This window comes from Peromyscus eremicus, chromosome 23 (genome assembly GCF_949786415.1).
Source record: "Peromyscus eremicus chromosome 23, PerEre_H2_v1, whole genome shotgun sequence".
In the NCBI taxonomy this organism is placed as follows: domain Eukaryota; kingdom Metazoa; phylum Chordata; class Mammalia; order Rodentia; family Cricetidae; genus Peromyscus; species Peromyscus eremicus.
In genome coordinates this window covers 26,813,881-26,827,824 of record NC_081438.1, presented here as the reverse complement: position 1 = coordinate 26,827,824, position 13,944 = coordinate 26,813,881, and the positions used below count along the sequence as shown (strand labels likewise).

Here is a 13,944-nt window from a genome sequence, read left to right as displayed (position 1 = left end):
AGTAGGCTTGGAAGCGTATCACAGTGGGGAGAGGACTTGGCACATACAGAGTCCTGGGTTCCATCCCCAGCACCACATAAACCAGGACTGGTGGTGCATACCTGTCTTCGAGCACCAGGAAGATAGAAGACTCAGAAGTTCAAAGTCCTCTTTGGCTACATAGGGAATTGGAGGCCAGCCTGGTCTATATGAGACTCCATTTCAAGAAATAAGAAAGAATGTGAAGGCCATCTGGCTGTGACATGGGTCTCCACCGTGATCCCCACAGTTGATTTGGATAATGTGTCTGGCTAGGCAGGTTTCTCCTTCCCACTCACCACTCCACATGTGTCCTCCCCAGCTGCCCGTTTGGTTGAGGAGGACTGTTTTTGGTGTTTGTTTTGTTTTGTTTCAAGGGTATATAGTAGCTGGGCTTCCCTGCTAGAACTTCCAAGCAAGGTCTCTGAATAAACAACAGAACTGGGCAGATAGCTCAGTCAGTAAGTGTTTGCCTTCTGCATGAGGATGCCAGTTTGATTCCTAGAACCACTGCAGAAAAAGCCAGGTGTGGGCCAGGAGGTGGCTTAGCAGGGAAACACACCTCCCACAAAGCCCAGTGACCTGACTTTGATCCCAGAAACCCACACAGTGGAAAGGAGAGAATGGACTCCTGAAAGAAGTGTCCTCTGCCCCCCACCCACGCTATGGCATCCAGTGCCCAAAATAAGTGTGTTTTTTCTATTTTTTAAAAGTCAGACATAGTGTATTTACTTGTGACCCCAGCACTGAAGAAGTGGGCCAGGCAGATCCCTGAGGCTCACTGGCCAGCCGGCCTAGCCTACTTGGTGAGCTCAGGACTGGACGAGAGACCCTGCTTCACAGGACAAGGTGGACAGTTCCTGAGGAATAAGCTTGTCCTTTGGCACTTCTCTACAAGTACATGCATATATGTGTATACACACACACACACACACACACAAACAAACAAACAAACAAATTAAACACAGTACTTGTATATCTTCCTATATATTTTAAATAACTCTACGTGAATTTTAATGATAAGACTATGTAAAGTTATACAAATAGTTCTGCTGTGTTATTTAGGGGACAATGACATAAAATGCAGACAGATTTTCTTTCTAGAACTTAGGGCCTCATTCATGCTAGACACTAACTCTACCACTGAGCCATGCTCTAAGCCCTTCACTGGGAGATTCTAGGGGATCTACCACTGAGCCACACCCCAGCCCCTCACTGGTGGATTCTGTGCACACACTCTACCACTAAGAGATACCCCTAATCATAGATGCAATTTTTTGATAGTTGAACCATGTGGTAGTTTTATTCTTTTATTTTTATTTATTCTTTTCTCACACAATACCTCCCAACTGCATCCTCCCTTCCGTCCCCTCCTTCCAGTACCCCCCACCTCCCCTTTTCCCCAGATCCACTACTCCTCCTTTTCCTTTCAGAAAAGAGCAGGCCTCCCAGGGATATCAACTAAACATGGCATAACAAGCTACAATAAGACCAGGCACAAACCCTCATAGAAAGGCTGGAGACAATTTTTTCAAATATTTTCATCCATAGTTGCTTGGCTTAATGGATTTGGGACCTGCAATTAGGAGGGCAAATGTAAACCATTCCCACAGGGAGCTGAGTCTTTTTCTCACCACCTGGGTCCCCACTTCTTTTCTCTTCTGCAGGCAGGCAAGGCCTGGATCTCTAGTGGCTGCACCCAGAGCTGTGCCTGCGTGAGTGGGGACATTCAGTGCCGCGACTTCAGCTGCCCGTCGGGGACCCACTGCCAGCACAATGAAGATGGCAGCAGTAGCTGTGCCGCCAACAGTAGGGAGCCGTGGGGGAAAGGGGAGTGGAGAGGGTGCCCTGGTGGCTGAAGGAATCAGAGGCAGGGCCCCTGGTCTAGAGAGGGGAGGGATTCTGGGAGACCAGTGACTGGACTGAGGTCCTTTTCAGTATTCACACTTCTTGACAGAATTGGAAAAGTGTACCATCTTTGGGGACCCCTATTACCACACTTTTGATGGCTTGAGCTACCGCTTCCTGGGTCGGATGAACTACTACCTCATCAAGACAGTGGACAAGCTCCCAGAGGGGGTGGAGCCCCTGGTCATAGAGGGGCGCAACAAAGTGACCTCCACAGAGAGTCCAACTTTGCACGAAGTGACCACCATCGTCTATGGCTATAAAATCCAGCTCCAAGAAGGGCTGCTAGTTTTGGTGAGTAAGGGGCAGGAGCAGACCTGAAGGAACCACCTGGAGGTGGCAAAGCCAGAACGCCCCATTGTCGGGAAGTTTCCAGGGGTGCAGACTCCTCTTAAAAGTCCGAGTTGGTGTCACTTCATGGAGAAAGGTTGGCACAGGGCAGTGGGGCTGAACAAAGGCTGAGAGGGGTGAGAGCAGCGAGGGGTGGTGATGTGCACGTGAACATGGAGCTGAAGCAGCCACAGTTCTGCTTTAAAAACAGCTTTCTTTTATACTCCTTTAATTTTTAATGTTTGTTTATTTAAATATTCATTTATTATTTACTTATATACTTGTGTATGTGTGTTAGATAAGTATATCTCACATATGTATGAGTACCCACAGAGGTCAGAAGGTGTCATGTACCCTGGAGCTAGAGTTATAGGTAGTTGTGAGCAGTCCAGCAAGGATTCTGGAAACCAAATGCAGGTCCTCTGGAGGAGCAACGACCACTGTCAACCAATGGTCCATCTCTCTCTCTCACTTATTTACTGTCTATGCACATGCATGGGCATGCATTGCCATGGTGCATGTGTGGAGGTCAGAAGACAACTTAGAGGAGTCTCTGTTCCCTGTGTGAGTCCTCGAAATGGAACTCAGGTCCTCCAGATTAGTGGCAAGTGCCTCTGCCCACTGAGCCATCTGTCTGAGTTCTGCAAGGAAGGAACGGGGGTATAAAGGGAGGTCTCTGACAGCAGGGGTAGTGAAGACTCTGGAAGAATATCGTGGTGGGGTGGGGGAGTTGGGCAAGGCCAGGCACAGACAACAGCAACAGTGTGGCCCACTTAGCATGCTATGCAGCTGCAGTCTTCCGTTTCAAGGTCAACAATCAAAAGGTGTCGGTCCCCTACAATCCGAACAACCACCTGCAGATCATCTTGCGGGCACAGCGGCTGTTTCTCATCACTGACTTTGAAATGGTGGTGGACTTTGACGGAGAGCACAATGCAGGTAACAGACAGGGACACAGACAGCCAAGATCCGTCTCTGAGCCAGGAGTGCTAGCTCACATGTGTAATCCCAACCCTCAGGAACAGAGGCAGGAGGATCTTCGATGAGTCTGGGACCAACTTGGTCTACATAGTGAATTCCAGGCTACCCAGGGCTTATAGTGAGATACTGTCTCAAAGAAACCCAATCAAGCAGGTGGTGGTGGCACACGCCTTTGATCCCAGTAGTCAGGAGGCAGAGGCAGGTGGATCTCCGTGAGTTCCAGGACAGCCAGTGTTGTTACACAGAGAAACCTTGTCTCGAAAAAACCAAAAAAAAAAAAAAAAAAAAAGGAAAAGAAAGAAACCCAATCAAACCCAAACCAAAAAACTGTAGTCTTAGCAGTTGGAAGGTAGATGTAAGAGGATCAGGAGTTTGAAGCTAGCCTTACCTACATAGCCGGTTTGAGTCAGCTTCTCAAAAATGAAAACAGAAAATAAAACCAATAACCACAGAAAACAGGAACCCCATTTCCAGGATCGAAGATGGAAAGGCGTGGCTCAAACAGGCAGGTCGTGGGAAGAGGAGTTATACCTGGGAGCAGAGCCCCAGCCTGAGGAGGAGACTCGGAGTGGGGGGGGGGGGCTTGAGTTTGCGGCTCACTACAGGGCACATGCTTTGTCCTCTAGTGATCTCCTTGCCTACCATGTACCATGGGCTGGTACGGGGCCTGTGTGGAAACTATGACAAGAACCGAGACAATGATTTCATGTTGCCCAATGGAATGCTCACCTCAAACCTCAATACCTTTGGCGACAGTTGGGAGGTGAAGGTGGATACCCTCTTCCGATTGCCAAGGTGAGGGCTGGGAATTAGGAAGATGGCTAAGAGTCTCTTTCATTGGAGGGGTAGAGGATTGAACCTACAACCTCATGCATGTAATCTGAGCCACACCCCCAGCCCCTTACTGAGAATTAAAGTCAAGTACTCTTATCACTGAGCCACACCCCAGCCCCTCACTGGGGGATTCTAGGCAGGTGCTCTACCACTGAGCCACACCCCAGCCCCTCACTGGGGGATTCTAGGCAGGTGCTCTACCACTGAGCTACACTCCAGCCCCTCACTGGGGGATTCTAGACAGGTGCTGTCCCTCCGAGCTGGACATCTCCTACCCAGCAAGTCTCTTTTCCAAGGCCTTCACCACCTTTCACTCGGTCTCTCACTGACCAGTGTGAACAGCTAGCTGCTCATTGGAAATCCCCATGGTGCCCTTGCTTCACCTTTCTACAGACTTGATTTTTCTCCTCAAGTTCACCTCCCTCCTGAGCCTCACGCAGCCCCTTACCATCCCTACTTCAGGGCCCTGCCAGAAGCAGTCGGAGGAGAGGAGGAGCCTGACCTCCTGCTCTCAGAGTGCAGCCCAGAGCAGACAGCGCTCATCAGCAGCACCCAGGCCTGTAGAGTGCTGGTGGACCCCCAGGGCCCCTTTGCTGCCTGTCACCAGATTATAGCCCCAGAGCCCTTCGAGCGGTGAGTCACAGGCCCAGGACTTACGAGAATGTTCCAGATTCCTGCTGTGGTTTTCCTCTCTGACCCCTCCAGCTCTGTGGACTTGGTTCTTCTCCCTTGTGACTTTGTTTCCTGCTGACTCCCCCATTCTACATCCTGTCTTTCTGCAGCCAATGCCTTATCCCCAAGCTGTCCCTCCAGCCTGCTGACGTTCTGTGTGGGGTTCTGGGCCCCTGTTATCCCCAAGCTGTCCCTCCAGCCTGCCGACGTTCTGTGTGGGGTTCTGGGCCCCTCTTATCCCCAAGCTGTCCCTCCAGCCTGCTGACGTTCTGTGTGGGGTTCCGGGTCCCTGTTATCCCCAAGCTGTCCCTCCAGCCTGCCGACGTTCTGTGTGGGGTTCTGGGCCCTTTTTCACTAGTTTATTTTTAATCTATTTTCTACTGTATTTATTTAGGTCTCGTGCAGCCCAGGCTAATATATACCTAAGGATGACCTTGAATTTCTGATCCTTCTGCCTCCACCTCCCAAGTGCTGGGATTATAGGCATGGACCACAATCCCTTGCTTCTGTGGTACAGGGGATGGAACCCAGGGCTTCATGAATACTAAGCAAACACTCTACCAAGTAGGCTGCATCCTTAGCTTTTGTTTATTCATGTGTTTGGGGGGGATTTGTAAGGGAGATGGTATGTATATGTTTGTTCAATGTACATACCACGTATAGGTCAGGGGTCAACTTCAAGTGTCCTTCAGGAGCCATCCACCTTGGTTTTTATTTTTTTTTTTCCTTTCTTTCCTTTTGCGTGAGCATGGATGTGGGTATGTGTTGCTGTGGCACCAGAGTTGAAAATCAGCGGTCCTGCTCTCTCGCTCTCGCTCTCCTTCTCTCTCTCTGCTCTCACTCTCTCCTTCCTTTGAGGCAGGGTCTCACAACAAACCTGCGGCTCACTAGTTTTTGGCTAGACTGTGAGAGCGAGCGAGCGCCCCATTGATCCTTCTGTCTTACTCCCCCCACAGAGCTGGGGTTCCAGGCATGGGTGGGGATTCTAACTCAGCTCCTCACACCTGAACAGCAGGTGCTTTTTCCTAGCGCCATCTCCCCAGCTTCCGCCTTGTTTCCTGAGACAAGGTTTCTAACTTGAACCAAAGACTTACTGATTAGGCTAAGATGGCTAAGCCTCAGGGACCCTCCTGTCTCCCCTTCACCAGCCCTGGGATTACAAACCCATTACCACACCCTGCTTATTTTTAACATGGACACCAGGGATCAAACAGGTCCTTGTTCTTGCAAGGCAAGCACCTTGTCAGCCCCTCGCCCTGGGCCCTCTTCCAGCAAGTCTGGACCTCTTTGCTCCTCCTCCCTAGCAGCACACCTACCCCGCCCTTCCCTCCTACCCCAGGCACTGTATGTCTGACATGTGCGCTGGATGGAAAACCAAAGAAGAAGAGGAACTTCGCTGCCGGGTCCTCAGTGGATATGCCATCATTTGCCAGGAGGCCGGTGCCAACATGACTGGCTGGCGGGACCAGACACACTGTGGTGAGGCTCTGCTCCTGCCCAGCGGCTGGTTCTGACTCCTCAGGCATTCTGCCCTCTGCTCAGCTCTGCTGCTGCCACCCCCTCACCGTGGTTTTTCGGCCTTGATTCTTCTAAGTTCAAGGCAGCAAGGGATTCCAGACTGACCCCTTTCCCGCCCACTGCTCCACAGTCCAATCCCATTCCCCCTCCCCTCTGCCTGGATTTTTTGTTGTTGTGTCTTTTCTTTCTTTCTTTTTTTTTTTTTTTTTTTTTGTATGTGTATATCTGTGTGTCCATGTGTGTTTGGGTGCATGCATGCATATGTGTGGAGACCAGAGACCAGAAGTCATTTACCTTGTTCTTTTGCTTGTTTGGGGGGGGCAGTTACATTTATTTATTGTGTGTGTGGGGTACACATGTTCCACAGCCCACATATGAAGGTCAGAAGACACCTTTCAGGAGTTGGTTCTCTCCGTCCACCATGTGGGAGGGATGCAGTCCAGGTCATCTTTACCCACTAAGCCATCTCACCAGCCCCCACCTCGCTTTTTTGAGACAGGGTCTCTCTTTCTCCTCGGGACCCAAAGCCTGGTAATTAGGTTAGGCTGGCTGCCTAGCAAGCCCCAAGTGTCCTCAGGTCCCCACCTCCTCAGGACTGGGATAACAAGCACATGCCACCACACCTGGTCCTCATGCCAGAGCAGAAGCACTTTACCTGCCCCAGCTGTCCCTCAGCCAGCACTCCAGGCTTATGTTTTGGGGTGGGTTTTTTGTTTGTTTGGTTGGTTGGTTGGTTGGTTGGTTTTTTTGTTTGTTTGTTTTTGTTTTTTTGAGACAGGGTTTCTCTGTGTAGCTTTAGACCCTGTCCTGGTAGACCAGGCTGGACTCGAACTCATAGAGATTCGCCTGGCTCTACCTCCTGAGTGCTGGGATTAAAGGCATGCACCACCACCGCTCAGCATTTTTTTTAAGATTTTACTTATTTTTATTTTTTTTTAAAGATTTATTTATTTATTATGCATACAATGTTCTGTCTGCATGTATTTCTGCAGGCCAGAAGAGGGCACCAGATCTCATTACAGATGGTTGTGAGCCACCATGTGGTTGCTGGGAATTGAACTCAGGACCTCTGGAAGAGCAGTCAGTGTTCCTAACCTCTGAGCCATCTCTCCAGTCCAGATTTTACTTATTTTTAGTTGATGTATATGTATGAGTGCTTTGCCGGCATGCGTTCTGTGTATCATGTGCATCCTGGTGCTCACAGAGGCTAGAAGAGGCTGTCAGATCCCCCGGATCGGGAGTTACAGATGGTTGTACACAGTCATGTGGGCACTAGGAGCAGAACCAGGGTCCTCTGCAAGTGCCCCTAACTGCTGAGCCATTTCTCCAGCCCCTGTTTTTTTTGGCTTTTGAGACAAAATCTTACTCTGTAGCCCAAGCTGGCCTCAAACTCATGGTGATCCTTCTGCCTCAGCTCTCGAGTGCTGGAATTACAAGTTTGTGCTACTATACCCACCCTAGCACTGTTCATTTGTTTTCATCAAACATCTCATGTGCCAGACAAAAGTCTTCAGACAGAACTGGCCTGCTTGCCCTGGCTTCCCTGTCTACAGGGAGCTCTGTGCTCTGTTGAATGACCTTATACCCTGCTTTCTGTTTCTCCCCAAGGCCAGCCAGCTCCTAACTATGCTTTTATCCCCTCAGCCATGACATGCCCTGCCAATACTGTGTACCAGCGCTGTATGACGCCCTGCCCAGCATCCTGTGCCAAATTTGTGACCCCCAAGGTCTGTGAAGGCCCCTGTGTGGAGGGCTGTGCCAGTATCCCAGGCTACATCTACAGTGATACCCAGAGCCTCCCAGTGACACACTGCGGCTGCACTGCCAGTGGCATCTATTACAAGGTCTGGGTGGCGTGGAGGCTGGGAATCTGGGTTGGAGAATGAGATCTAGGATGAGTCTAGAGCGTCTCCTATCTTCGCTTCCTCCTTTCCAGCTGGGTGACAGCTTTGTAACTGATGACTGCACCCAGCAATGCACCTGTGCAAGCCAGGGGACCCTGCTGTGTGAGCCCTATGGCTGCAGAGCTGGAGAGTCCTGCACCGTGGCCAACTTTACTCGAGGCTGCTTCCGGGGTGAGCAGGGATCCCCTCCCTCCCTGTCCTCTGCCTGAGTGGGATTCCTGCTTGGTCTCAGGAAGTCTGCACCCTCCTTGCAGGAGGGTTGAAGGAAAAGGACCATCTCTTTCCAAGAGTTTACTACAGCCGTGCAGAGCTCTGCCCCAGGATAGACTTTAATCCTTACCTAGTGGAAAGCACGACACCCCACTTTATGAGCAATGAAAATAGGGTTCCAGCCAAGCATGGGGAGACAGAGATAGGTGGATCTCTGTGAGTGTGAGGCCAGCCTGGTCTACATACTAAGTTCCAGGCCAGCCAGGACTACATAGTGAGACCAGCACTCTCTGTCTCTGTCTCTGTGTCTCTGTCTGTCTGTCTGTCTGTCTCTCTCTCTCTCTCTCTCTCTCTCTCTCTCTCTCTCTCAAGGGAGGAGGTTCCAGGACTGGAAACATAGCTCAGTTTGTAAAGCACTTCCTGCACAAATGTAGGGACCTGAGTTGGATCTCTGAAACCCATGTTTAAAAAGCCAAGCACAGTTAGAGAAATGGCTTAGTGGTTAAGTGTACTCACTGTTTCTGCAGAGGATCCGGGTTCAGTTCCCAGTACCCACATGACAGCTCCCAACTGCCTGTAACTCCAGTTCTGGCCTCTGAGGGCACCAGACACGCATGTGGTACACATACATGCAGCAGGGACTCATACGTACACATAAAATGGATCTCTAGGGCTGTCGGGCTTTCAGCCTAGACTAAGTACTGAGCTCCGGCCTTATAAGAGACCCTGTCTCTAACAAGAACGAAGTAGATGGCACCTGAGGAAAGACCCTTGAAGTTGACCTCTGGACCTTCGGGTACGCATGCACACACATACAAACACACACACACACACAAAGAAAGCAAATGGGGTTCTGGGAGGCTAAACACATTCCCTAAACCCAGGGTAGCAGGCTTGAAACTTAGTGGACCCAGGTCAGGCTCAGGTGACTGCTGCTTTCTCCCCTGGGGCCTGCCCCACAGCCAGGCGTCCCCTGCTCTGTGAATGTCCCCTGGGGACCCACTCGCACCCTTCTGTCCTTGCAGATAGCCCGTGTCTACAGAACCCCTGTCACAACGATGGCCGGTGTCAGGAGCAGGGGGCCACCTTCATCTGCCACTGTGACCCTGGTTATGGAGGAGTATTGTGCACGGAACCTCGGGATATCCCACCCAGAAAAAAGCTAGGTAACAGCCACATCTCAGGCCTGTCCTACTGGCCATTGCTGCAGAATTACTGTTTTTAATTTTCATACATATTAGAATATCTATTATATATTTTTCTGTTTTTAATTTTCATATACATTATATTATCTATTATATATTTCTGTTTTTAATTTTCATATACATTATATTATCTATTATATATCACAGATATGTGATAAGGGTGACATTGATAGTTATACTATACAATATTATTAATCTATTACAAGATATTATATATAGTATAAATAATATAGGCAATATTGTGCATTATATACTATAGATGATATGTAAAATACACAGTTATATATCACATATATAGTTTATGGTTCTATATAAATATTTTGGTTGTACTGTATAATATATTAATAATATATGTTAAATGTATAATATATAAATTATGTTATATATTTTAGATAACATCAGTTATATACTATCAAATAATATAATTTATATAATGTTATAGTATATATATTTGAGGGGTTATACTTATTTGTTGTGGTGAATGTGTGGATATCAGAGGACAACTCAAGGGAGTCATCTATCTCCTTTTGCTGTGTGAAACCCTGGAATCCGACTCAGGTCTCCAGGCCTGGTGCCAGGCACCTTAACCTACCCAGATGTCTTGCCAGTTCATGTGCACGATATTCAGGCATGGTGGCACAGGCCTGCAATCCTAGCATGTTGGAAGTAAAGACAAGAAGATCAGGAGTTCAAGGTCATCCTCAGCTATATAGTGAGTTTGAGGCCAGCCTGGTTATATGAAACCCCATCTCAGTTAAAAAAAAAAAAAAAAACAAAACCTAAACTATGTATTACATAACAACATAATATATCACTATGTGATCCCCAGGAATCAGCCAGACAGTAGTCCTGAACCTGTGTTTTGCTCATCTCCTAGTGGACTACGCTGGGATCTTCTTTCTAAATCCCAGCACTCGTTTGTGTGTGTGTGTGTTGTGTGTGCAGGAGCAGATGCCTGTTCATGTGTTTATACATATATGTGGAAGCCAAAGGACACCCCCCCTGGTGGTATTCTTCAAGCACAATCCACTTTTGTTTGTTTTGAGGCAGGCAGGGTCTCTCGCTGCCCTGAAACCAGCCACAAGGAGTAGGAGGGTGGCTAGTGAGCCCCAGATCTGCCTTTCTCCTCTTCCCCAGCACTGGGATTGCAAGTGCACACCCAGATTTTCATGTGGGTTCTGGGAATCAAACTCAGGTCCTTGTTCTTTCAAGACAAGCACACTACCAGCTGAGTCATCTCCCCAGCCCCGCCCCTTCTTGTTCATTTCCTTGTTTTTATTGTTTGCAGTAAGGTGTCGTGTAGCCCCAACTGGCCTTGAACTCATTATTTTGCTGAAAATGACCTTGAACCTTTTCTAACCCTTCCCTTCCACCTCCCATGTACTAGGATTATTAGCGTGCACCCTCACACCTGGCTGATTTCCACCCTCTCCCCTGTTTGTGTCATTGTGTGCTGTTCCTGCTCAGCACCTCCATCACCTCTGTTTTTCCCTACTCCAAACTGGAATTCTGTTGTACCTCTGGGACATCATTTTTCCAAGTCTGCGCTTGGGAGGCATGACTTGTTTAACATGTACCTATCAGAATTCCCAAGAGGTTCAGGTTTGGTGGCATAGACATCTGCTTCTCTAACAAACTTCTAGGTTGGAAGTGTTTGGGGTCTGAGAAATAGTGACAGAGGACTGGAGTTTGTAGCTTAGGTGCTTACCTAGCACACACCAAGTCCTGGGTTCCATCCCCACCATGGCATAAACTGGCCATGATGGTGCATGTCTGTAGTCATAGCACTTCAAGATGAGGCAGGAGAATTGAGAGTTTCAGGCCTGCCTGGATTACACAGACTGTGTTATAGAAAAAAAAGGGGGGGGGTGGTAATGAGGCAGGAGAATCACCTTAAGTTCAAGGCTGGTCTGCCTGGGCTACATAGTGAGTTCCAGGACAGCTAGGCTAAAGTGAGACCCTATCTCAAAAGATCAAGAGGGCAGGTAGGGAGAGAGATCCAGATGACACCTGGCATGAACAGCCCTATAGAGTCTTAAGGGAGTTGTGAATACAAATAGGAAGGTCTGTTGGGTGAAGGCATTAAAATCTTCAAGTCCCTGAACCTTCTGGAGGGAAAACTAGACACCAAGAGATTTAGGAGGATGAGATGCCTTAAGCTGACAGCTAAGGGCCAAAAGGAAGTGTTAGCTCCCATATCCCTCGGTCTCCCACCCTTTCACCTCTCCCTGGGGTGTGAGTATACACAAGCACAGTATGCATGTGCAGGCCAGGACAACCCTGGGTGTGGTGTTCAGATGTCTTCTACCTCTTGTTTAAGACAGGCTCTTGGGCCTGGTGAGATGGCTTGGTGGGTAAGCGTGGCTGCTTCAATTTGCCTCCTGAATTTGATCCCTGGGACTCACATGGTAGGAGAGAACTAACTCCTACAGGTTAGCCTCTGACCTCCACAAGTGTGTGCACGCTCTACACACACACACACACACACACACACACACACACACACACACACAGTCTCACTGGCCTGAAACTTTACAGGTGTCCAGGGATCCACTTATCTTCACTTTCTAGGGTTAAAGGTTAGGGTTAGAGGCATCTGGCTATTGCTGGGATAAGAGGCATGTGCCACCACATCTGACTTTTTACAGGGGTTCTGGGGATCTGGGCTTTGTAAGGCAGGCACTGAGCCCACTCCCAGCGCCATTTCTGTTTCCTTTCTGCACTCAGAATCCTCCAGCTTGGTGGCCATCCTGCCAGGAGTGTTTGTGATGGTGTTAGTCCCTGTCTTACTGCCCAGAATGTATGTTTACATGACGACGAGAACTGCCATGGCGAGGAGGAGTGGGTGAGTCCTGGTGCAGGGAGTGCAGGGGGCCATCGGTGGGTGGGGCCTAATGCACACAAAAGCAGTGCTCCTCACCTATTCCCCACTACCTCTAGGGAGAAACTGTTGAGACAAAATAGACATAGGCTGGAGGACACAGGTGAGAACCAGCCCTGGGGGTGTGCAATTCCTGGCCGAGAGGTCAGTCCTTCTCCAACATGGGTTTCCTTGCTCTTCCCTCAGATGTTCCAGAGCCTGCCTTCAAAACCACCGAGTTCTGACTTACCCTCAAACAAACAGATAAAAATAATTTATTTTTTTAAATACTTTTTTTTACGTTTGTTATTGTGTGTTGTGTGTTATGTATGTGCGAATGTGGGTGGGTGTGCGCACACCTGCCAATTGCATGTCTTGAGGTCAGGAGAAATTTGTGGAAGTCATCCCTCTCCTTTTGCTTTGTGGGACGTGGGGATGGAACTCAGGTCATCAGGCTTCACAGCAGACACCTTCTCCGCTGAGCTACCTTGCTAGTCCCGCACTCAATGCTTTTAGATAGGGATTTCCCTTGATTGTGGTGGGGGCAGTTAGTCAGGGAGACAGACACGTGTGGATGGATCCCTGAAGGCTGGGTACTGTGCAGGGGGAGGGAATGTCCATGTGGAGAGAACCTTAGGTCTCAGGAAGGAGAATGTCACTCACTGAAAGCCAGTCAGCAGGCCCATTCAGTCCTGGTAAGTTCCAGCAATGGAAGACAGAAGGGGCAGGGAGGAAACTTCCAGAAGGAAGAATAAACTCTATAGCCCCAGACCCCTCCAAGACAGGAGAAAAGACTTCCTGTGTGCATCCTTTATTATTTTTTTCTAGGACAAGTTATTGTGTGACCAAGGATGACTTTGAACTCCTGATCCTCCTGCGTCTACCTGTTGAGATTACAGGCATGTCACCACACCTAGTTTATGCTGGGGCTGGAGCTGGGATTTTGTAAGTGCTAGGCAAGCACTCTCCCGTGTGAACCATTTCTCCAGTGCTAATCATGAATTTTCTTTACCCAGAAACCCCCATTTTAAAAAACGTGTGTGTGTGTGTGTGCGTGTGTGTGCGCACATATGTGTCCATGTGTGTACAGGTGCTGCTGTGACACTGTTATTGCGAAGACATGAATGGACATCTGCTCACCCCAGATAGGGAACCAACGGTGGACCAAAGTAGCGACACCACTGAAGCCCAGCTTGGTGAACTGATGAGTTTATTGGGATTACTTCCAGGAGTGTGGGAGAGTTCACTTCCAGCAGCAGAAATGACTCAAAGGGAGCGGTGATGGCTCATGAAAACTGGAGACCTGGTGCTCCCGGCACGACTTGGAGGCAGCTAGACAGACTGGAGGGTATCTCTTCTCCACTTATCTGGGAGTGATCTTAGCAGTCCTTACTGCTGATATAGGCTTAGGAAGGAGAGGCCTAGTGCATTTGGTGGACGTCCTGAATTGTTTACTTCAGAGCCTCCAGGAGCTCCCTTTAGAACAGAGTCAGAACTTTGTTTT

At 48.9% G+C, this 13,944-nt stretch overlaps 1 protein-coding gene across 1 annotated transcript in view; it reads left to right on the top strand.

The window, feature by feature from the left end:
• Zan (zonadhesin) overlaps nucleotides 1-12,728 on the top strand; it is a 104,189-nt gene extending 91,461 nt beyond the window's left edge. The window contains exons 81-92 of the mRNA XM_059249792.1: nucleotides 1,686-1,827; nucleotides 1,976-2,220; nucleotides 3,066-3,195; nucleotides 3,864-4,032; nucleotides 4,534-4,704; nucleotides 6,083-6,222; nucleotides 7,906-8,105; nucleotides 8,198-8,336; nucleotides 9,401-9,541; nucleotides 12,308-12,425; nucleotides 12,521-12,564; nucleotides 12,648-12,728. Of these exons, the coding sequence (XP_059105775.1) occupies nucleotides 1,686-1,827; nucleotides 1,976-2,220; nucleotides 3,066-3,195; nucleotides 3,864-4,032; nucleotides 4,534-4,704; nucleotides 6,083-6,222; nucleotides 7,906-8,105; nucleotides 8,198-8,336; nucleotides 9,401-9,541; nucleotides 12,308-12,425; nucleotides 12,521-12,564; nucleotides 12,648-12,685 (1,677 nt within the window). The 3' untranslated portion in view covers nucleotides 12,686-12,728. The remainder of the gene's footprint in view (nucleotides 1-1,685; nucleotides 1,828-1,975; nucleotides 2,221-3,065; nucleotides 3,196-3,863; nucleotides 4,033-4,533; nucleotides 4,705-6,082; nucleotides 6,223-7,905; nucleotides 8,106-8,197; nucleotides 8,337-9,400; nucleotides 9,542-12,307; nucleotides 12,426-12,520; nucleotides 12,565-12,647) is intronic.
• Nucleotides 12,729-13,944: the final 1,216 nt, after the last annotated feature.